Genomic DNA, 24,013 nt, shown 5'->3' on the forward strand with positions numbered 1-24,013 from the left:
CAATTGCGTGCAAATGTGTGTAGCAGAAACTTTAAGTAGAGTATGTGTATGTGTGTGTGCGTACGTGTATGATACCGGTTAAATTTCACCCGTTCTTGACAGTGGCCGAGATTCGTACAAACGATCGAAGGTCAATTACATAGTCTACCTTTTCGTGTGCATTTAATAAAACATGTACCTATTTAATTATAGATCAGTTTTACATTTTTGATCGTAAAGGAAATAATTATACGAATTTTAGATTTTGATAACAAAATCTCAGCAAGTTTGTTTATTAAAATAATAACAATAATTTAGAATTATAAGTATTACAAATTAATATTACAGCATTAAATAATTTTTAAAATATTTTTTTATCATCTTGACATTAATAAATGTATTATTTAAGTTGTTACAAATGTCAAAAAATAGAGATATTTATTGTAACATCGTTTTTGTATTTTTCTATAAGGAAAAAGGTATAATATATTAATTTCATTTCCCTAATTAATTTTCTTAATGAATTATATGCTTAATATTAATAAGTGTAAAGGAAATGGGATTATCTATTATGCGATTAATTGATAGTAATTTACATTTTACATAAATAGCAAGAAAAATAAATTACTACCGCATCGATGATCTCTATAATAATTTTATTGTGTTCTACCGACAAACTTCTTTTCACTTCGGAACATGTAATCACTAATGATCATCCTTCATTTACTACTCACTCATTTACACAGATGAAGATATAAGCAATAAATATGTTTCCGGTGAAATACAGGTTTTATTGATAAAAAAAGGGACAAGTTGTTCTCTCATATCGCGTTTTAATATCGCTACGCATATTCTTACGCATTCCAAGCACATTGCGATAGTTAATGAGTATGATTAAAGATTACATCAATCTACAATTCACCATAGTGCAAATTATTACGTCGCATTGCATCAGATTTCTTGTGCATACATACGATGCAATACTATTGATGTACATCCTTCAAGACTCAATAATGCATCTGATTCTTGGCCAATCTTTAAAGTAGGCGTTGACAAATGTCTTAAACGAGAATAAAAATGAAAAGGGACAATAAATCTTACTACAATTGCCGTGTCAGAGCCGTTTAGTTTTTGGTCAACGCAAGCTGGATCTATAGAATTCACTTCGCAATTGTAAGATGCATGGAAAGTTTACCACAAGTTTCACTTGCATTTTTATGCAAATTGTCATACTGTATTTTATTTTTTGGGTTTCCAAGATACGCCAGCAAATACGCAGCCGATAACTCACGTCGATTCTTGTTGTCGACGTGAGCATAGGATGGGATACCCGGTTGACCAAGCCTTTCAAGGTACCTTTTGTGTGTCGTGGAAGGATTTACAACCAGTTTCACGCGACGAGCGCGTCGTAATCACTGGGGACCGAAGAGATATACACGCTGCATCTTCGACTTCTTCGGCGAGACAGAGGCAGGGCTCTAGCCTACTTTCTCTACAAAGAGAATTTTTAAACGACGTGTGAGGAGGGCTCCCTCTTCTCGCGTTCTCATCTTCCTCGTGTCGCCGTCATCCTTCTCTCTCTCTCTCTCTTTCTTTGTGCCCTCTCTCTTCTCTCAGTACCCTTAGGCGAGTACTCACTCTCTCCTCTTCCCGGGTCTCCTTTCCGCGATTCACCCGACAACCTCAGTCGACAACTTCTCCGACTCGTAGCCCTCTCGGAGTCTATATAAGCAGAGTCTTCATACGAGACTGAACATTTTTTGTGTTAGTACCGGCGAGTCGTGGCGCTTGTCTGTCAAAGAGGCTACGGGCCGACGAGTGCCAGTATGGTGTGCGCGACGTGTGATACGAAAAGCCACCGTTAAATCGCATACGACGAGCTTGGAGTAGACGCGATTTCCTTTAAAGTGCGGTGGCGAAAAGTAGACAGAGCGCGTCAAGAGCAAGGGAAATCTCGGAGTAGTGTCGGATAATTTGTGTGTAGTGCCGAGACTGCGGTTTATGCGCGTGTGTCATGGTTAAATTCAAGGTAGGTCACAGCGAGTCTGGGATTATCGTGCTTGGTTCGCTCAGAACGTTTAGCCTCTTAGGAATTAATGAAAATGTGATGTGAATGCAGTTACATCAAAGAATAAATCTTTTTCTCTGCTTTAGAGCTTTGCGCAGTGTTTCAATTACAAGTATATTTATGCTTTTACGGTATGTTGTTCAAATGTGTAACTGGTTTAGCGGAGTGAGTTTAAATTTGAAAATATGTGCGATAAATGCGAGTTTTATTCATTTGTCCTTATATCTAGTTTACATGGACTTTGTTTCAGATGTTTTAACTAAATATCACTTCAATACTAATTGTGTCTACAATTTTAATGTACATTTTTTGAAATGTAAGCATGCATATCTGAAAATACTTGTAGCGATACAACATGTGCATTTTAAAATATCGATAAATAATAAATTTTATTCGAAAAAATAACTACTGCATTGGTTGCAATTTTCATTAACATAATTGCGTTCTTTCTTATTATGCATGATGCTTTTAACGCTTTGAAGTAGTACTTGCATCCTCGCGTGATAATTTATATTTTACTGTACAGTAATTAAAGTAAATATTATATTTATATATTCATTTTCTCATATGTAAAATTATTCATAAATATTGTTTTATATATTAATTAGTTATCGAGCCATTATTGGCTCATTTACGTTTGTTTATAAATATTCTCTATTTAACTGTAATAAACTATTTCGATTTGTTATTACTAATATAATTATTAATTATTTAAAAAAAATTTTAATAGAAAATCTAATTGAATAAGAATTTTATTAAAGTTTCCTAGAAAATTATGTAAAAATTCTAAATTTTATTAAATCTTGGTTTATAAGTATACGAGTGTATAATATTTTGTTGATTTGACGTATAAATATATATGTCCATATAATCGATGAGAAACGAACGTATTTTAATTTATCGGTTTTTATATATATGTATATGTATCGCGTGGCATTTCAATTTTATTTAGAAATGAAAAAAATGAATAAAGCACTTTAATGCGCAGAAATTCATTACACCCTCGATGTGAATAAATTTTCGTACTAATAAGGAGGGGCGCATGTATATTATGAAGAAAGCGCACGAAAGAAATTTTAGGCATATTATCGATAATTGCACTGCGACGATTTCCATTCAAAGATTAAGTAATTGCTGATTTCTTATCGATTTTTTATTAATCTGAGATATTGGTTGAATCAATGCTTCTAATTAGTTCGCTCAACTATTTATATATAACCCTTTAATTGATCTTTGAGTGGTAAAATAATTTTGAAGCATATTATGTACACGTATACATGTATAACACAAAAAGATATAAAAATGTAATACTGAATAAATAAAAGTTGTTAATAATAATAATTTAAGAAATATAGATCATTGCGTTTTCCCGCATACGTGATGATGAAATATGCATGAAAACGAAAGTTTAAGACAAAAGAATTTCTATACGGGTAATAAAGAATAATGTATTTGTATATAAAAGCAATTTATAGGTGCAAAAGTGATTATCTACAATTAAAAAAAACAAATACTATTTTTTATTAAAGAAATAATATTTTTTACTTAATATATTATGTTCATATAATCAATGCTTGTAATCATGAATCAATAGATATTTTAAATTACAATCGAAATTTAGATACGATCTAATTTTTTATAAATATTATTCTTTATGCTGCATACAGCATATTATTAGATCATTTTATTAAATGATCAATAATAACAATATGATACATAAAAATGCAGGATATATATATATATATATATATATATATATAAATTATATATTAATATTGAAAGCCATATTATAAATTTAGTATTCTGTACAACTGATATTTTAAAAATCTTATATTTTTATTAATCTAATTCAAGATTCATGAAAGGTATACATATGTGTATTTTAAATACATTGATACATTGTGTATATATTGTCTTATTAATCTATATTTGTTATGTTGATGAAAGTTGTCAAAAAATATTGTTATACTTTATTTTGATGATTGTAAATCAAATTAACAAAATTTATCGATATTATTATAATAATTCGCAAGATTATATGTGTTTATTAATCAAAATTTTTAATTAAAAACTGATTAATGTTATTCACAGATATATGAGCTGCGAGCAATTACAAATTTTCAAAATTTTGCTATTATATTATAAATTAAAAATTTATTTTATTCTTTTTCTTAAATCTTTGTATATTTCCATATATATCTTTATAAATATGTATGGAATTATATATGATAAAGATATTGTATAATAAGCTATTGGCGATATACAAATTTTATCAGAAACCGGTTGCGTATAATATATCGATTAATCGAAAGTCTTGACAAGCAAATAACTATTAATAATTATATCATAATAGTAAAGCTGACAATGAGATATGTCATTTGGAGACATAAAGATATATGTACATATATTTATTTGCATACGTATAATATGTGTGTTTTAAGTTACTTTATTATTTTCTCTATTATTACAAAATCTTTAGTTATTTTTAATTGACTTTTAAAAAACATTATTCGAATATAAATAATTAAATACCAAAATAAAAATAAGAAAAGAAAAGCATTTTTTTTAAGAAACAATTATTTGAAATTACAATTATTGCTATACATTGCCAGCATTTCCCGTGATCTTAGGAGAAAGTACGGTGACTATGTTAGCCTTGCATCTCGGCCATCGTGCCACTTAAAAGAAGAAGTTGCTGGTTTCTTGCCGGCAATGACAGACGATGAGCTTGTTCGTTCTCATCGTTTCTTTTCATCAAAATCTGATATTTTTTAAAAAGAAAACATATACATAGAAAAATGCTATAGCAATTGTTTTTACGTTTTGTATATAATTTATAACAATTTTTCATTATTATATATATTTATAACATTACAATAAATAATTGTATACTAAATTTTTGTATAAAATAATTAAAAAATTTTATTAAACAAATTTTTATAAAAATAATTTTTAAATTCTATTGCATGTATATGTGAATGTACATATGTGATATAAAATTATATATATGCTGCTATATATTTATAATTTAATACTTATTGTCAATATATTATAGACGTAATATACTTAAAAAATAAGCATTTTTCTAGCATAGATAATAGTTTCTTTTGCAAGAGATATTTATGATGAAATGAAAATCGCGCGCACACAAATTTTGCGCATTCCATACTGTCTTTAGTTTTATATGTCATGGAGAGAATACTTAGCTGATCGTTATAATAATCACAATCGATGAGGTAAATAGATCTTGTTGAAATATTTTCTTAGAACGTAATTATGTACTTTTTAAGATTATATAAAATGTATAATATGTATATAGTATGTATGCATATATAATTTCTTTGTATTAAAATTATTATCAATTAATATTCACTTAAATGAGTAAAGTGTTAACTTTTCAAAAAAAAGTATATCACTTGTCTATTTTTCGTAACTCGTCTTTATGCAACATGCGCTATTCCAGTTACAATTATAACGTAATTATTCATTCGTGCACGCCTCTTTAATGCTCGGAATACGTAAACGTAGTTTTACATAATTTTCACATATACTGCAGCGATCCCTTCCCTGATTTTAACCGAATAATACAGAAATTCTCACGGCCTCTAATATAGTTGCTACACAATAACGAGTAGCATGGGTGATCTCCTATGTACTGCAAAACTATTCTTAGCATCCAACAAACTAATTAACACATACTGTTTAGTTTTTTAGATGCTTGAATGGATATGACACAAGGCATAATTACTTCCTTATTATTTTTGGTAATAATATTTATACGATGGAATAGATAATCTTATAAGATATTATATATGTGTGTATGTGTTTATTATACTTTGCATGCTCTGATATTTTATACCATGATTATTTAAAGAAATAAAGATGCGAAAGTAAAAATACATAAAAACAGAGACAATTTGCATCTTAATATTGAATAAGTGTATCTAATTTAAGATCTTTTTAAAATGCAATATAATGTACATATGTATTTATAATATTAAAAAATTGTAATTACTATTTAAATTCAATTACACATTTATATATTTAAATATAAATTAAAGTCATAGAGACATATGTATATGTGAGTGAAATTTTATGTATGAAATTACATTACAAATCTTCATTACGAAATTGTGATGCGTCTGCTGCAGTTAAATTTTCCGAGATCTTGGACGCGCGACGTATTATTATATCTTTACATAATTTGGTATTATGCTACAAGTTTCTTTTCGGTATAATAATAAACGCGACGATAGTGTGGGAAATAGAGAAACGAAATATTAATTGCAAAAGCCGTGAAGTCACTTTCTCCGATTGTAGTCACAACCCGTTCTGTTTTTAGATGCTAATCGCGCTGTTCTGCGTTCTGTTGATTGGACATCATGTACAAGCGGTAGTCAACAAGGCGACCTCGCAAATACCATTAACCAAGGAAGAAGAGAAACCCACGAAGGCCAAAGCCGACGATAGAATAAGTAATACTTTCGATTCTCCGTCTGACGAGTACGGGCCACCGTTAGGATCGAGTTTTAATGGACCGGCGCCGATATACGGACCTCCGGAGTTAGTCGGCAGCCTTGGACCAACGCCCATTTATCCACCGCCACCGCCGGAATTACCGCCACCTGTATTTGGACCGCCGGCCGTTTCATACGGGCCTCCACGAAGTATTAAGCCACAATACGGGCCACCGAAACAAAGTTTCGGTTTGGCAATATCGCCCGTTCTTTCGAAGCCTGCTTACAGCCCGCAAAAGCTTCATTATGGGCTGCCGAAGCAACATTTTACACCGCCGTCGGCTTCGTTCCCTTCGTTTATATCACCGAAACCTCAATACGGTCTGCCATTGAAGTTCATTGGTACATCGAGCCAGCAATATATATCGCCGCTACCGGTGAATCAGCACGGGCCGTCCAAGCCGGGTCACGGACCACCTATTCCTATATCGCTCGAGACTTACGGTCCGCCGCCTCCAAAATTAGCTATTCAATTTAATCCTCTGCCCAATGACGAGTACGGTCCACCACCACCGCCCGTATCCGCTCCGCAACCGCAATACGGTCCACCGGCTGGTGATTTATACGGACCTCCGCCACCAGCACCTCCGCCAGGAGTTCCAGCGCCACCCACACCACCTGACATAAAGTACGATGGATGGCAGCCTATCGCCGGAGTGGCCACTTCTCCCAAACAAAGTGGTCCGCCGACAGATACATATGCCGCTCCTCTCGAAGCGAAGCACAATTATATCGAAAGTTCATCCTCCCTGGGATCGCAATTATCTCATGCCGCCCTGAGTGTCGCAGCGAATTCGAATGTGCCTAGCGATTCTTACGGTGTGCCGTTAAATAATCCGGAGGATTACAATTTGAAGATCTCCGTGCATGAATCCTCGGCTTCCTCGGAGAGCAATGGATTACCGCCGCCGGCGTTGCCGCAACACGAGCCTTTACACAATAATCAAGGTCCAGGCGTCATCGCTACGATCAGCCAATCCGATCACCAGTTCGGTCGGCAACAACTGCAAAACTTACAGCAAGAAACGCCGAACGTCGAACCGTTATCTATTGTAAAAACAGTAGGATTTGAACTATTGCCCACAACGGGCGCTTTGAATGGGGGAGATCTCTCAGGTTTATCGTTATCAGGTGGCACTCCCGATGCCCCGTCGTACAATCATATCTCGAATTCGATTAACGCCAATTCCGCTCCGCTTCACTCGGAATCGAACGATGAAAATTCTCACGCTAACGTATTAAACAATGGCGGAGATTCTCACGGATTCCAGAATATAGAGAACGATCTGTCCTTGCAGCAGCTACCGCAGGCGACGCCACCAAACGATTATGGCGCACCCTTAACAACCACGACTTTTGGACAACCCGGTGATTTTATATCAGGGACAGCCTTGCTTTCTCCTCCGCCTTTAGATACTTATGGCGCGCCACCTCCGTCTTCTTACTCGCCCACTGGACCTTATTCGGCAGCGCAAGGAGGACGAGGTGGACCACTGTTTTCGTCATTCGGAATATTCGGAAGCTCCTTTAACAAACAAAATCTGCATCATCACAGACATCATGGTCCATTCAGGCCGCCGGCGATTCCTCCTGGTTCTTTGATACCACCGCGGAACCGGGAACCGATAAAATTCAGGGAACCGATACCGACGAGGCTCTTATCAAATATTAATCGATACTTACCGCCACCTACAAAACAGCACTTGCCGAACATTCACGTGCCAGTATCTTTTCGCCATACATCGGGATCGAGCAATTCATTCCCCGGTTCTTTCGGCTCGTTCAACGTGCATAATTTAAATTCTGCGATTGCTGCGCCGCATGTTCAATACGGAACGCCATTATCGTTTACTGATTTCAACACACCGGCGCCTCATTTAACTTACGGAGCGCCTAACTTCGGTCCACCGACCGCCTTCATCTCAACGTCTTCCGGATTCGGTAGTAATCTCTATAGCGGGATTAATAACGCGCTGACAGCCACATATGGCACGCCTGTGGTGAACGCGCCATCAATCGGTGGCGGTCACGACTGCAATTCTTTGCCACTGTTGCCTGTGAACGAAGCGTTACATTCAAACAGAGGATATTCCGTGAACGGAGAGCTACCTTTAAGCGGTAGTTTAGCTTCAAGCGGAGAATCGCATTCCACCGGAGAGCTGCACTTGAGTGGAGGCTTATCTTCGGGCGGTGAAGTGCCCTCGGGCGAGGGGCTATCATTGGATGCTGGATTATCCACGCATGGAGGCGCGCATTCTAATGGCAAGCTACAGCTCGGTTACGAAAATGTAGGGACTTCCGGCGTGGGAAACGATTTATCCGAGAATAATCATCAAAATTCCATTTTTGCGGACAATGCACTGCCGCTTATTAAGCCGCTTGATAACTTCCTGGGAGGTCCGTCGGTGAACACGCTAGATTTGGAACATAACGAACAACAGAAGACGAATCTCAAAGACAGTTACGGGAATCCCATAGGATTAACTTACGATTCGTCCAATGAAGCAAGCGCTGTTCACGCGTCCGCCACGGATGTTTCGAACGAGCTCCCGTCTAGTCAGTCCCAGAACAGCTATTCCACGGCATCGTTTGAGCAAGGCTCGAATGGAATATCGGCTGCAGCGTTGACAGCAAGCTTGACCGCGCAAGCCTTTGGCCAACAGAAGAATCTCGAGTTAAACGAGGTGGACGCTAGTCAATTCTTGAAATCGAACGAAGGTAGCGAGGCATTGTCTCTGGCGCAACGGCTGACCGCCGACAATGCCGATGATTTTGAGATTCAAGGTTCCAAGGGCACTTACAGATTGCAGATACAAGCAGCAGACGGAGGCCTCGGCACCGAGAACTCGGATGGCAGCATTAGACACGATCAGGTATTGTCTGATGGCCTACTTCAAGATATACTGGCAGCTATAGAACAGCCGGGGAATGGTCCTATACAATTACAAAGCACGCCGCAAGTTCAGCAATTGCAAAAAATGTTTGATCTGCCGCAAGAGACCGGTGGCATTAATGGTCATTTTATCACTATAGATAATCAGGAACAGAACAAATTACAAAATCAAGTCGGAAAAGTCAACGAGAAACGCGAAGATACAAAGTATTCCAAAAATCAGCCTTCAATCGCATTATTTTTTGATACTAAATACGGTGAAACGAGAAAAGAAATCAGGTCTGTGTCGAAAAGCGAAATGCAGGTCGCGAAGACAAATGAGCAAAATAACAGTAAAACAAATTCCTTCTCGTCTTTTAAATCATAATAAGTGTCTTTGTAAAAATATTTGATAAGTATTTTTAATAATAATCTTGATCGCTCTAATTCATATCGTAAAGACTTTTTGATTTCCGACAAGAAAAGATATTGCTGTTAACGTGATGCCATTTATATTCTTTGCTTGCGGTCGACCAATAAAATATTTTGGTGAAAGTTTTTAAATCTATCGATATTCGCGATAAAATATTTAATTTCTTGTATAGTGATATTTGAAGCGTTACACATTTTTTGGTGATATTTTTGATTAAACGTGCAGCCGTTGAATACGAACGATTATATTTCTACATATTAACAAACTAATAATAAGATTTTTATTTTCAAATAAATTGCAATAAATTGATTTGCAATTTAATGTTAAAACCTTCAAAACTTGTTTTATTTCTTTATTTTTTAAAACTGTGTATATTTTTAATTATTTTATTTATTTTTTAAAATTGTTTTAAGTAAAAATCTAAACTTATACAATTTCAAGTAATAATATTCTTTAAAAAAGGTTGATTAGTTGAAAACTAGAATTAGAAGGCATAAACCGTGGAATGAAAGTTTATGTAATCTATTTCTTCTTATTTGCTCGCAAGTAAGCGAAAGTAATAATTACTTATTGGCCAGTATATCGATGACAGGTTATTAGACGAGTCATCTGCTTGCACAAGAACTTTTCATCTTCTACCAAGATTGCGAGAGTATGATTGTAGAAATAAACACGAGTATCCTCGATACTTTTATCGTGTAAGAAGATTTTGCATTTATAAATAATGATCCTGTGTTATCGGGTCAAATGTTTACTGAGATCCGAAGGAGACAGAATCCAGAACGCTTCATCAATTTTTCCGTGTCCTCGCGTCAGCGGCTTATCTTATCTTTGTAAATGGAAATTTCGTCGGCTCGATGATCCTTTCAAAAAAGAGCGAGGTTTAAGGAAATTATTCAATATCGAACGATTTTTTTTGTCGGGATAATCGATGCCACCACTTTCGGTCTAATCTAACGAAAGTTAGCATTCGCTCCTCTTGTCACGATGTAAATGAAAACGGTACACAAGATATTTCGCGCGTTTATTAATATTCATGTGGGTCAATAGGTTACGGAACCGCTCTCAGGCGGATTACATATACAGCCGGCGATGTAGCTATATCCGCGTAAAATCGCTTGGACGTTTTCCGGTCGGTGGAACATGATCGACAGCAATGGTACCTTTCGCGGTTTCAGCCTTCAGCCGAGGTGAAAGTTCAAAACCTCGTTTAATGACCCGGCGGAATAGTGCCGAGCTTCTCTATGAGAATTTCATTCCGAGTGAAACGCATTGCTCGTCTCTCTGCGGGCGTTCAAGCGCGGTTACGCTCGGTTTTGCATGTCCTCGTCACCAGATAACCGAATGGATACGTTTAGTCTACTGTTATATACCTACGTGTGCGCGAAAACAATAAAGAGAAAGAGAAAAAAATGCGTGGTCGTACGCATGCTTAAGGCGGAAATGCGGAGCAATCGCGAAACGTCGATATTATCAAGGAGCACGAGAATGCCATGAGCAACGAAACGTTATTTCCTTCCGCCGTGCGCGTATTAACGATCTTTATGCGACTCACGATTCGCAATTCCGCGCGTAAGTTGAAAATGAGTACGTATATCGTGAAAGCGCGCCGTTAAAATCCCGAGTAATCTTAAAGCTCTTGCATTTTTATGATTTCGCCTGGCAAACGGTTATGCATAACTTGGTGTATTGCAGATACGTAAAATAAGTAGAGCGTATACGTTTAAGGGAGAGACGCTCATTGTTGCGAAGTACGCAGTTACGATACTGCCAAGCCATAAAACGCATCCACTTGCTCCTAACCCATATCTCCACCTACTTTTTTAGAATTTTAATTTATTATTTTATATATATATATATATATGCGAAAGAAGTTGTCTATGTATGTGTGTATAGCACTTACTTAGCTTATATCCGACGAGCAATCAATGTTATCACTCGCCGGATATAACGATCTTATTAGCTTCTTGAACTTTTAATATATACTCCGCATGTAAATATATGAATACTTTGTAAATAGAGCTCAATTTTTATTCTTGCTTTCTCGCTCCTTGTTACCTATATCCTACATTTATTTATTATATTACAATTAAATATAAAACACTGACAATAAAAATCTGCTATAATAAAAATTCGAATATAATTTTTGTAATCGTAGAACACACTAAATATACAAAAAAATTACAATATATATTTTTATTCAATAATATTATTTACGTTATTCTGTTTTACAAAAGAGTATTGTAATTATTCAAATATTTCAATGCGCATATGCATATATACTAAACAAATAATAAAATAAAATACATACAATTTACAATTTTTATACTAATAAATATCTTATCATTATTATATTCTAGTTTTACGGTAAATGTTGTAAAACGAAATTTTTAATGTAATATGCATTGTAAAATTTTTTTAATATAATAAATCAAATAATTTTTAACGACCCAACTGGCATAAAAATATATCTTTATTATAAAAAAAAACTATTATATTAATCTCGGCTCAAATTATTGTGTTACAATAAAAATAAAATCTCGACGGCAATCGGAGCCTGTGCGGATGACATGCACAAAATTAATAAATTAAAATGAGATCTCAAGTCAAACTCATTTATTAAATTCTAAACGTTTCGACCCACTTCGGGTCTTCTTCAGTAGCTGCAAAATACAAAGAAACAAAAAAAAAAAAAAAAATAAAAGATAATCGGTACAATCAGAAAATTATAAAACTCGTATACATACAATCCGCAAATAAATTAAATATCATTCTCCTCCCTATTCGAACCGTCCGGCCGTCGGAGTGTCTCCCTAACGGTGACCATCGTCAGGAAGGAAGCAGAGCAGTGACTCCCTTACCAACACTAATCAACATAGTATAAATTAAACGTGTAAGATCCCCACGAATTATAAATTAAAAACCGGGAAGAACACTCACCCCGACAGCAAAAACAGAGAGAAGACGATGCTACACGTGACACATCACTCTAACGACTGTGCGGTATTCTACCTCGACACAGTCGATACATATATACGCACAAAAAAACAAATATCCCACAAAAAAAGACATCACAGATGTAAAAAAAAAGCGCTAAGTTATATCTTTCGTCAGCAAAAATAGTTCTTTATAATAATAAAAAATATAATCTTCTCAAAAATTATGTTTATAGCCAAAATAATTCTTTGCAAAAATTAATCATTATCAAAAATATTTTCTAAAAAATTATATTTATAAATTATATTTTATTTTTGTTAATAATACTAGAAAAAAATTAAAATATTAGCATCAAAAAGTAGTGAAATCAAAAAATTGCGCTAAATAATTATATTGATAATACGAGAAAAAAGGTTAAAATATTACCATCAAAAAGTAGTCAAATCGAAAAGTTGCACTAAGTAAGTGACAACATAATATATAATATTTAGATAAATTTCTTATAATGATACAAATGTATAATTATTGCTTTATTTTAAAACGTTTATAATATATACAATAACAAAATAAATTCAGTAAAATATATATATATATATATATATATATATATATTTATTCATCTTTATATTTAAATAACATGAATAATTATGTAATTAATTTAAACTGGAATGTATATACATTGTAAAGTTATTATATATTTTTATAAAATATTTAGATAAATAGATATATATAAAAAATAAATTATTTATCTCTAAATAATTATTTAATTCAAATATATTTAAACGTATATTCAAAAAAGGTAATATAAGGCACAAAGAATTAAATTTAGGAAATTAAAAAAATTTAAAGTTAAATAAAAATTTTTAATTTAAATTAAAAAATAAAAGTAAAAAAAATGTAATGTACAAAAAATACTTAGCGCTGTTTTTGTATTGTTATTTTAACACATTAGTAAATAAAATAAAATATAAATCAAAGTATAGACTAATTTTTTTACTGCAATACGCTTCAATAGAAATCTATAAACATATTACGTGGCTCGATATTCGAATGACATGTAGCTAGCTGAACATATCGATATACATGTATGAAATATATGTATATAATGTAACATGCAATATTTGTCATATTAAACAGATTCAACGATTGGGCAATTGGGATTTTTTGTTAAATAATAACGCTAATATATTAAATCTGTAATATAATAATTAAACATGTTCGATTACTATATTGAGTTGTTGGTCCTCTGGGATTCGATTGTGTCATCATCAATCATAAAACTAAGTGAAAATTATAAAAATGAATTTACTATACATTAATATATGTTAAAGACGTATACATATACATATATATGTATATGTCTTTAGCATATATTAATTAATGTATATGGAGCATTTCAAAGTGTTTAATTGATCAATCAAAATATAAATGAATAAAAATTTCTTTATCCTGATACATGTTGTAAAGCATTTGCAATGTTTTCCTGATCGCAATCAGAGTTTCGAGATAGATGTTTAAAGCGCATTATTTTCATTATGAATTTTTTTATAAAAAAGGTTTAAATATAATTTCATGATTCATTAATTTCGACTTATTTTGACTTCATTATTTCACTCTCCAAAGATAGGATGCGACTTCTGTGTGTGATATATTCTGTATATACACATTTCGTTACTAATCATCATTTTTAAGGACGTTTCGTAGTCAAAGGGCTATAATACAAAAACAGCGCTAAGTATTTTTTGTACATTACATTTTTTTTACTTTTATTTTTTAATTTAAATTAAAAATTTTTATTTAACTTTAAATTTTTTTAATTTCCTAAATTTAATTCTTTGTGCCTTATATTACCTTTTTTGAATATACGTTTAAATATATTTGAATTAAATAATTATTTGGAGATAAATAATTTATTTTTTATATATATCTATTTATCTAAATATTTTATAAAAATATATAATAACTTTACAATGTATATACATTCCAGTTTAAATTAATTACATAATTATTCATGTTATTTAAATATAAAGATGAATAAATATATATATATATATATATATTTTACTGAATTTATTTTGTTATTGTATATATTATAAACGTTTTAAAATAAAGCAATAATTATACATTTGTATCATTATAAGAAATTTATCTAAATATTATATTATGTTGTCACTTACTTAGTGCAACTTTTCGATTTGACTACTTTTTGATGGCTAATATTTTAACCTTTTTTCTCGTATTATCAATATAATTATTTAGCGCAATNTTTTGATTTCACTACTTTTTGATGCTAATATTTTAATTTTTTTCTAGAATTATTAACAAAAATAAAATATAATTTATAAATATAATTTTTGAGAAAATATTTTTGATAATGATTAATTTTTGCAAAGAATTATTTTGGCTATAAACATAATTTTTGAGAAGATTATATTTTTTATTATTATAAAAAACTATTTTTGCTGACGAAAGATATAACTTAGCGCTTTTTTTTTACATCTGTGATGTCTTTTTTTGTGGGATTTTACATATTTTTGCAAAGATCATTAAACAAAATGCATTAAATAAATGTATATTTTTTTATATTTATAATGAGAGAAGACGAGAGAGAGCAAGAGGACCCAAGAGAGAGAGCGGGAGAGAGCAAGAGGGAGCAAGAGGGAGAAAGAGAGAGCGAGAGAAAGAGGGAGAGAGCAAGAGAGAGCGAGAGAGAGAGCGAGAGAGAGCGATAGAGAGCGATACAAAGCGGGAGAGAGCGAGAGAGAGCGATAGAGAGCGATAGAAAGCGGGAGAGAGCGAGAGAGAGCGGAAAAAAACGAGAGAGAAGCGAAAGAGAACGAGAGAAGAGCGGGAGAGAACAAAAGAAGGCGAGAAACAGCGAGAGAAAGCGAGAAAGAGCGAGAAAAACCGAGAAAGAGCGAGAGAAGACGAGAGAGAGCAAGAGAACGCGAGAGAGAGCGGGAGAGAGCGAGAAAACGCGAGAGAGAGCGGGAGAGAGCGAGAGAACGCGAGAGAGAGCGGGAGAGAAGCGAGAGAACGCGAGAGAGAGCGGGAGAAAGCGAGAGAACGCGAGCGAAAGCGGGAGAGAGCGAAAGAACGCGAGAGAGAGCGAAAGAAAGCGAGAGAGAGCGAGAGTAAGCGAAAAAAACCGAGAAAGAGCGAGAGAAGACGAGAGAGAGCGAGAGAGAGCGAGAGAAAGCGAGAGAAGGCGATAGAGAGCAAGAAAAAGCGATAGAGAGCGGGAGAAAGCGAGAGAGAGCGAAAGAGAGCGAGAGAGAGCGAGAAGAGAGCGAGAGAGAGCGAGAGAGAACGAGAGAGAGCGGGAGAGGACGAGAGAAGGCGAGAAACAGCGAGAGAAAGCGAGAGAGAGCGGGAGAACGCGAGAGAGTGCGGGAGAGAGCGGGAAAGAGCAAGAGAGAGCGAGAGAGAGCGAGAGAGGGCAAGAGAGAGCGAGAAAGAGCGAGAGAACGGGAGAGAACGAGAGAAGGCGAGAAACAGCGTGAGAAAGCGAGAGAGAGCGAAAAAAACCGAGAGAGAGCGAGAGAAGACGAGAGAGAGCGAGAGAACGCAAGAGTGAGCGGCAGAGAGCAAGAGGGAGCGAGAGACAGCGAGAGAGGGCGAGAGAGAGCGAGAGAGAGCGATACAAAGCGGGAGAGAGCGAGAGAGAGCGAAAGAAAGCGAGAAACAGCGTGAGAAAGCGAGAGAGAGCAAAAAAAAACCGAGAGAGCGAGAGAAGACGAGAGAGAGCGAGAGAACGCGAGAGAGAGCGGCAGAGAGCAAGAGGGAGCGAGAGACAGCGAAAGAGGGCGAGAGAGAGCAAGAGAGAGCGATACAAAGCGGGAGAGAGCGAGAGAGAGCGAAAGAAAGCGAGAGAGAGCGGGAGAGAACGAGAGAAGGCGAGAAACAGCGAAAGAAAGCGAAAAAAAACCGAGAGAGAGTGAGAGAAGACGAGAGGGAGCGAGAGAGGCCGAGAGAGCGCGAGAGAGAGCGATAGAGAGCGGGAGAGAGCGAGAGAGAGCGAAAGAAAGCGAGAGAGAGCGGCAGAGAGCAAGAGGGAGCGAGAGACAGCGAGAGAGGGCGAGAGAGAGCGAGAGAGAGCGATACAAAGCGGGAGAGAGCGAGAGAGAGCGAAAGAAAGCGAGAGAGAGCGGGAGAGAACGAGAGAGAGCGAGAAACAGCGAGAGAAAGCGAAAAAAAACCAAGAGAGAGTGAGAGAAGACGAGAGGGAGCGAGAGAGAGCGAGAGAGGCCGAGAGAGCGCGAGAGAGAGAGCGGGAGAGAGCGAGAGAGACCGGAAGAAAGAGAGAAGCGAGAGAGAACGAGAGAAGGCGAGAAACAGCGAGAGAAAGCGAGAAAGAGCGAAAAAAAACCGAGAGAGAGCGAGAGACGAGAGAGAGCGAGAGAACGCGAGAGAGAGTGGGAGAGAGCGAGAGAACGCGAGAGAGAGCGGCAGAGAGCGAGAGAACGCGAGAGAGCGGTAGAGAGCAAGAGAGAGTGAGAGACAGCGAGAGAAAGCGAGAGAGGGCGAGAGAGAGCGAAAAAAGACGTGGGAAAGCAAGAGAGAAAGGGAGAAAAAAGGGGGGAGAGAGAGAGGGGAGAGAGAGGGGGGAGAGAGAGAGAGAGTGAGAGAGAGCGAGAATTTATTTTTCGTTTGGTTGCTTAAAAGGTTAAGCAGCTGAGGAAAATGTCACTATACTAGGATGGGTGACCGCGGATAAGGTAAAGCAGCTTCGGACAGAATCACTTTGTCGGGATGGGTGACCGCGGACAAGTACGACGCCGTAGTCTTAAAAAAAAGTGACACCTTTTCGATCAAAAAATAACTTGAAAAATTCATATCTCCGCAACCAATAGAGCTATCAAGTTCGTTAAGGTCTCATTTTACTCGGAAAAAATCGCGCTTTCGATTGATATGGTCATCTTTTGAAAAATATGTTTCCGTTCATGAAATATTTCAAATTTTTGTTTTCAAGGTTACGAAAATCGTGTTACGTCCGGTAAAGGATACACAGTAGCGTCCTACGGATAATTTTCGCTATTGTTTCGATATTTTCGCTATCTTTTCGATATCTTTCGATATTTTTTTTTGTTTTTTTGTAGATTGTATTTTAATTTGACGAATGAAAGATATAACTTAGCGAGACGCTACCGCGTCTCCTGATAAAAATAAAATATGAAAATAAAAATAAAAACAACTAATACTTATCGGCACTCATGTCAAAGGTCTAACGAAAAAATCCGGTTATGTATAATCATAAAGCTAGATTTTGGTAAATTTTTCAACTAACAGATCAAAATTCTCGTTTAATTTGTCGGTGTCGCTATGTAAATTTAAACTATTCTTCTGACGCTTTATGTGGATCATTTCGGATATCAAACGTTTACCTAAAAAAGGCTCCTCGTAGGTAAACGTTTGATATCCGAAATGATCCACATAAAGCGTCAGAAGAATAGTTTAAATTTACATAGCGACACCGACAAATTAAACGAGAATTTTGATCTGTTAATTGAAAAATTTACCAAAATCTAGCTTTGTGATTATACATAACCGGATTTTTTCGTTAGACCTTTGACATGAGTGCCGATAAGTATTAGTTGTTTTTATTTTTATTTTCATATTTTATTTTTATATTTGTTTTTTTTTTGCGTATATATGTATCGACTGTGTCGAGGTAGAATACCGCACAGTCGTTAGAGTGATGTGTCACGTGTAGCATCGTCTTCTCTCTGTTTTTGCTGTCGGGGTGAGTGTTCTTCCCGGTTTTTAATTTATAATTCTTGGGGATCTTACACGTTTAATTTATACTATGTTGATTAGTGTTGGTAAGGGAGTCACTGCTCTGCTTCCTTCCTGACGATGGTCACCGTTAGGGAGACACTCCGACGACCGGACGGTTCGAATAGGGAGGAGAATGATATTTAATTTATTTGCGGATTGTATGTATACAAGTTTTATAATTTTCTGATTTTACCTATTATCTTTTATTTATTTTTTTTTGTTTTTTTGTATTTTGCAGCTACTGAAGAAGACCCGAAGTGGGTCGAAACGTTTAGAATTTAATAAATGAGTTTGACTTGAGATCTCATTTTAATTTATTAATTTTGTGCATGTCATCCGCACAGGCTCCGATTGCCGTCGAGATTTTATTTTTATATCTTTATTGTTGGTTAGATAAATATATGCCAGTTGGGTCGTTAAAAATTATTTGATTTATTTTATTAATCACTGGCGAAAAAAGGAATTACTACTTATTATTTTTTAAATATGTTATTTTTTTCTCTATACTTATTTATTCCAATGTTATATGATCTGTTCTTTATTTAAAGCGTGCATTATACCAAACCATTCATATTAACAATAGTATAAGTATTAGCGTTAAGATATTACAGAAACATGTTGTTTTCGAGTCCATTTACAGAGATTGGCCCGCCGTAATGTGGATTACAAGTTTACACATCCGAAAGTGTTTGTCTCGAGAAAGTGCTCGGCTAAATCGGCGGTCGCCTAAATACCGCGAATTCTGGCACGACGGAGCAAAGGAAACGTATGAGGGAATTAGGTATCTGCCATTAAGTAGAATTAGGGTTATGTAAATGAAACGCTATCTGCCTCTCTTGCCTTCGAGTTGGAATGGTTAGCGCCCAGTGCTAAAATCGTTATTCGCAGATTTTCCGCATGCGGATCCGCATGCCGTCACTATTCATCGACTTCTTTCTCCACTGTCTCTTCATTGTTTTACGTGTCTTCCTTCGCTTCCTCTCTACTACTTACTACTTCGCATTACTAGACAATATGATCATGAAACTTCCTGTGTAATCTGATGCTATGAGAATATTCACACGTTTTCTGTTGGAAAGACAAGCTTGCTCGTGTTAAATCAGCTGGTTGCGCTGAATAAACTGATTTACAGTGATACCCTAGATATATCATATTTTGTCAATTTTAAATACAATATAAATAAATAGTTTGGAATATGCGACGAAACAAGTATATGTATTGTCGATTTTGCTCAAATGTCTTTTTTTATAAGCCAAGTTTTTTAGCTTGAAAATTTTTAAACTTTAAAATATTTATAATAAAAAAAATTTGCTTTTAATTAATTTAGTTAATTTAATTTAAAATTATACAGAACATTATATATGTATATTTTTATAGTTATCTAACTAAAATAACAATCGTACTAACAAGAAAAGAGAAAGACAAAAAATTACAAAATTTATACTGTACCAAAACTTTTTTTATGTTTCTCCGCGCTTAAAAGAAGTAGCCTTGATAGAATCTATTATAAAGTCGAAAGAGAGATAATATCATAAAAAAAATATAACAAGGTTATCTCGTTTCATGTTTAAAAGATTACACGTCAGGTATTGAGGAACGAATATATTTAGCGGGTGATAATAATTTCCGGAACTCGTTAAAATTCATCGAACCTGCATGAGACATTACAGTGTTTGCTATGGAAAAAAAACAGTCGATGTCTACAAAGACGAAGCGAATTTTATTAGCGCTCGGGCGATCTCCCCATCCAAAGGCGCGTAACGACTTCCTTCTGGTGCAATTTTAATCGTACGTCCTACCGCGTGGAGTTGCCGGTCCTTCGAGACCTAGCTTCGGTGACGAGGAGGGATTGGATGGGATCTCGAAGGAAGGTTTCAAGGGTTAGCCAGCGGGAACGTATGCATTTTTCGCCAAGCTCGGAAGTGCTTTATTTCCATACTGACGTCGTATCCGTACACACCGACAGTCATACTGATCTCAGGAGGCACGTTGTTGCCTCATGGGCGATATATACGGAATATAAGGCAAGCCGACAAGCGGAGTCTCCGATGTATCGTTGCTGGTATGCCCGACGTCGCTCCATCGCCAAAGGCAAAATTGTCTTTCCTGTGAATAGCAAACAGTTGCTGAAAGCGAGCCGAAAAAAAATGAGATTATGTAGGAAATGATTGAACGATAACGATACTTATTTAAGTTAGAATTTTATCCAGATGTTCTAAAAACTGGCTTCTCCTCGTCATTCGATTTAATCGAAATCATATTTTCTTTTTGTACGCGCGGACAATCTTTTCGTATCAAGCAAGAAAGCATCATAATGCTTGCTCTCGCAATTTGGTACGTGTGGTCACGATTTAAAACAATACGTAACGTGTGTCATTATAAAGCTACTAAATTAGCGCTGTTCTCACATATTATGTTCTTTCCGTAATAAAAAGTGGGTTTCTGACACAAATTTTTGTTACCACGCGAGTATAATTATCACAAAAAGTAATGTAACTAATATTGCCTCATTGTTGTTTAGATGAGAAATATAAAAACAATTTCTTAATACTTGATCAAAATCTATCTCCTTTTTACCCAATTTTTTAAACTTATTTCTAAAAATTGTCACAGTCATAACTTTAAAAAAGAGATTATTAAACAAAAGCTGTAAAAAATTTTTTATAAAAAATTAGTTTAATTTGGTTAAAAAATCTGTAAATAATAAAAAAAATGACGATTTTAAAATATCTAGCACTATTATTTTCTTTTAGATTGTTAATATCTTTCTTAATCTATGTTTTAAAAATAATTTTTATATATTTTTTTTATTAATTGTAAGTAAATATTAATATTACTTTTTATATTTACATAATATTATTTAATATTACTTAATACTACTTTTATTACTATTATTATATTTACTGGGGCAAATTTAATAATCGCTAGATATAAAAATATTAAATGAAACGCGATTTTATTTATATTGCATATGCTATTTTACGGTCTATCTCATGAAAAGAGAGCATAACAAAATAGTGAGCGGAGAAAGATGATAGGTAATGTGTATCGAAAGAATTTCGACAATCTTATAAAATTTGATTTTTCCGAAAGCCTTATAATAAAAAAAGAGAACTGTAGTAAAATGCATAAAATAAAGAGACGATCGTTTCTTTTTGTTTTATAAATGAAAAAAGAAAAGATCTCATATGGATATTAATGATATAGTTCTCATATTAAATCTTGATTAATATTGCCGTTATTAATATTAACGTGCTTGTAGTGAAAGTCTTTATATCACGTGTGGAATCTAAAGTTGACTTACAAACAAGATTAACCTTTGCCTTTAGAATTTTCTAAACTAATTATCATTATTTGTAAATTAGAATTATAATGTAAGTGTATGCGCATTATTCATATCTAGAAGTAAAATTGATATGTTCTTTATAATATAAACAAAAAGCAAGCAAGAGAAGAAAAATCTCATGTAAAATTTTTTAGCTAATTATTAAGCTAAATGTAATAGTAAAAACTTCTCTCTGCATATATTACATTTATATATAAATTATTTATACAGTCGTTAGTTTTAATTAATTATGTTTTGTAGATTGACATATATCTTTTGCAATCATAAATATGTAATCGCTCTTATGATTGCAAAAGATAACAGGTATTTATAGATATGACACATACAAGTGATCCGTGCTATAGGATATGCACAATTCCTAATTAGGTTAGCTAGATTAGTAACATGCAGTTTCACACATATAATTAATTTATTGAAGCGTTAACCTTCGTGCGTGAGAGCGAAGAAGGATAACGTGTGATTATATATTCCACACGATTAAAAGGTAACGATATACGCCTACAGTCTATTTGCAAATATGTACCTAAAGCAAATCCTCTTTTGCTAAACGAGCATATGCAATCAGTTGTCATGAAACATTAACTCTTAACATGTGATTACTGCAACATTTAATAAGCTATTGCTACTATAGATAATTTTCACATAAAATTATTTACTAATTAAAATATAGAATTACTATAAATAAAATTAAAATAAATTATTAATTCAAAAAGCTAAAGAATATAAAAATTAAAAACATTTTTATATAATAAAATTAGAAAGAGATTTGCATAAATTCAGAAAGATTTTCTTCAAATTAATTTTCTTTTCGTTTTGTCAAAAAATTGTCTTTAGAAAAATAAATAGAAATGTGTATCTAAAATCTAATACCATAATATTTCATGTTTATATATTATTAATAAAATACATGTCACACGCTACAGATAAGAAACAAAATAACGATTAATAAAAAAATGTAAATGTAAAGCAAGCAATAACAGGAGTACAGAACGCAAAGAAAAAAGCGAGAAAAGGAGTACTAAACGAGTAAAAAAGGAAAAAGATGAGATACATTCGTAATCGAAATAAAGAAGGAGCAAAAAGGAATCGCCGAGGGTAGGGACCGGAAAGAAGTCTACGAGGAATTCCTTAAAAATAGGTGAAATATGCGTAGTACCGCGGAACGTGGAGAAGCGTCGCGACGTCGTCGAGCGTCTCCGGGGAAACCGGAATCTCGGCACGGAAAGAAGGAAGAGCGAGGAAACTTACGCCGAGAGAGGAAGAAGAAAACGCGACGGTCCGGAGTAAAGAAGAAGAGGAGAAGCGAAAGAATGAATGCAGGATGGGTGGGTATCTCGAGGAGAAGCGGCGTAGGACAGATAAAGGAAAGGAAGGTTAGAGAGCGAACATTTGGAACGTCTTCCCGAACGAAATCTAATTTCGGTCCCACGGCGAAACTAAGCTATTTTCCCCGCAATATGCACGCTCGCGGGCGTGCACAAGTGTTACAGCAGCGTTTTCCGGCCTCTTACCTCTGACACTTGGCGATTTCTTACGGGGGAATCTTTTAACGTTCTCTCTCTCTCTCTTTTTATATATATATATATATATATATATGAGAAAGAGAGAATAGCTTGTCCGGTGCGAATGAGAGTATTCGGAATGGCTGATAAAATTTTCATCGTCGTAACCCGCGTTGCTAAAAAGCGGGACTCCTCGTAATTTCGCTACGGCCGTGTTAGCTTTAGCAGCTGGAAAACGATCTTTCATTTGGCTATGCTGAGTCGTTTGTTCCTGCCGTTGGTGTTGAGAGCATGTACATATGTATACGTATACGCGACACACACGTTTCTTCGCAAGCTTTATGCCGCGGTAGCATATAACGCGTGCTAAGGGTCATTCATTATTTCTAATGAAATGCTTTTGTCCTTTTGACATTTCTATTCATTAGAAGGTAACTAATTGCTGCATTTTGTACAATTGAAACATAGCTATCACTTTTCACCGACATAAAAGAGCAAGAGTAAGTTGTTTGGAATGTATATATATACACTCTTTACATTAAATAAATATTTATTTAAAATATAATCGTAAAAATATTGTA

General features: G+C 34.7%; 2 protein-coding genes across 2 annotated transcripts in view; both read left to right on the forward strand.

The window, feature by feature from the left end:
• Nucleotides 1-24,013, forward strand: part of LOC114946736 (cytotoxic granule-associated RNA binding protein tiar-1-like) — a 130,249-nt gene that overhangs the window by 32,574 nt on the left and 73,662 nt on the right. The gene's annotated exons all lie outside the window — the stretch shown is intronic.
• On the forward strand, nucleotides 1,721-11,907 carry LOC114946734 (uncharacterized). The gene is made up of 2 exons (XM_029323385.2): nucleotides 1,721-2,008; nucleotides 6,390-11,907. The coding sequence occupies exons 1-2, from the start codon at nucleotides 1,994-1,996 to the stop codon at nucleotides 9,822-9,824; spliced, it is 3,450 nt and encodes a 1,149-aa protein (XP_029179218.2). The 5' UTR covers nucleotides 1,721-1,993; the 3' UTR covers nucleotides 9,825-11,907.

The sequence above is a fragment of the Nylanderia fulva genome, unplaced genomic scaffold, assembly GCF_048542155.1.
Source record: "Nylanderia fulva isolate GAGA-0341 unplaced genomic scaffold, ASM4854215v1 Scaffold33, whole genome shotgun sequence".
In the NCBI taxonomy this organism is placed as follows: domain Eukaryota; kingdom Metazoa; phylum Arthropoda; class Insecta; order Hymenoptera; family Formicidae; genus Nylanderia; species Nylanderia fulva.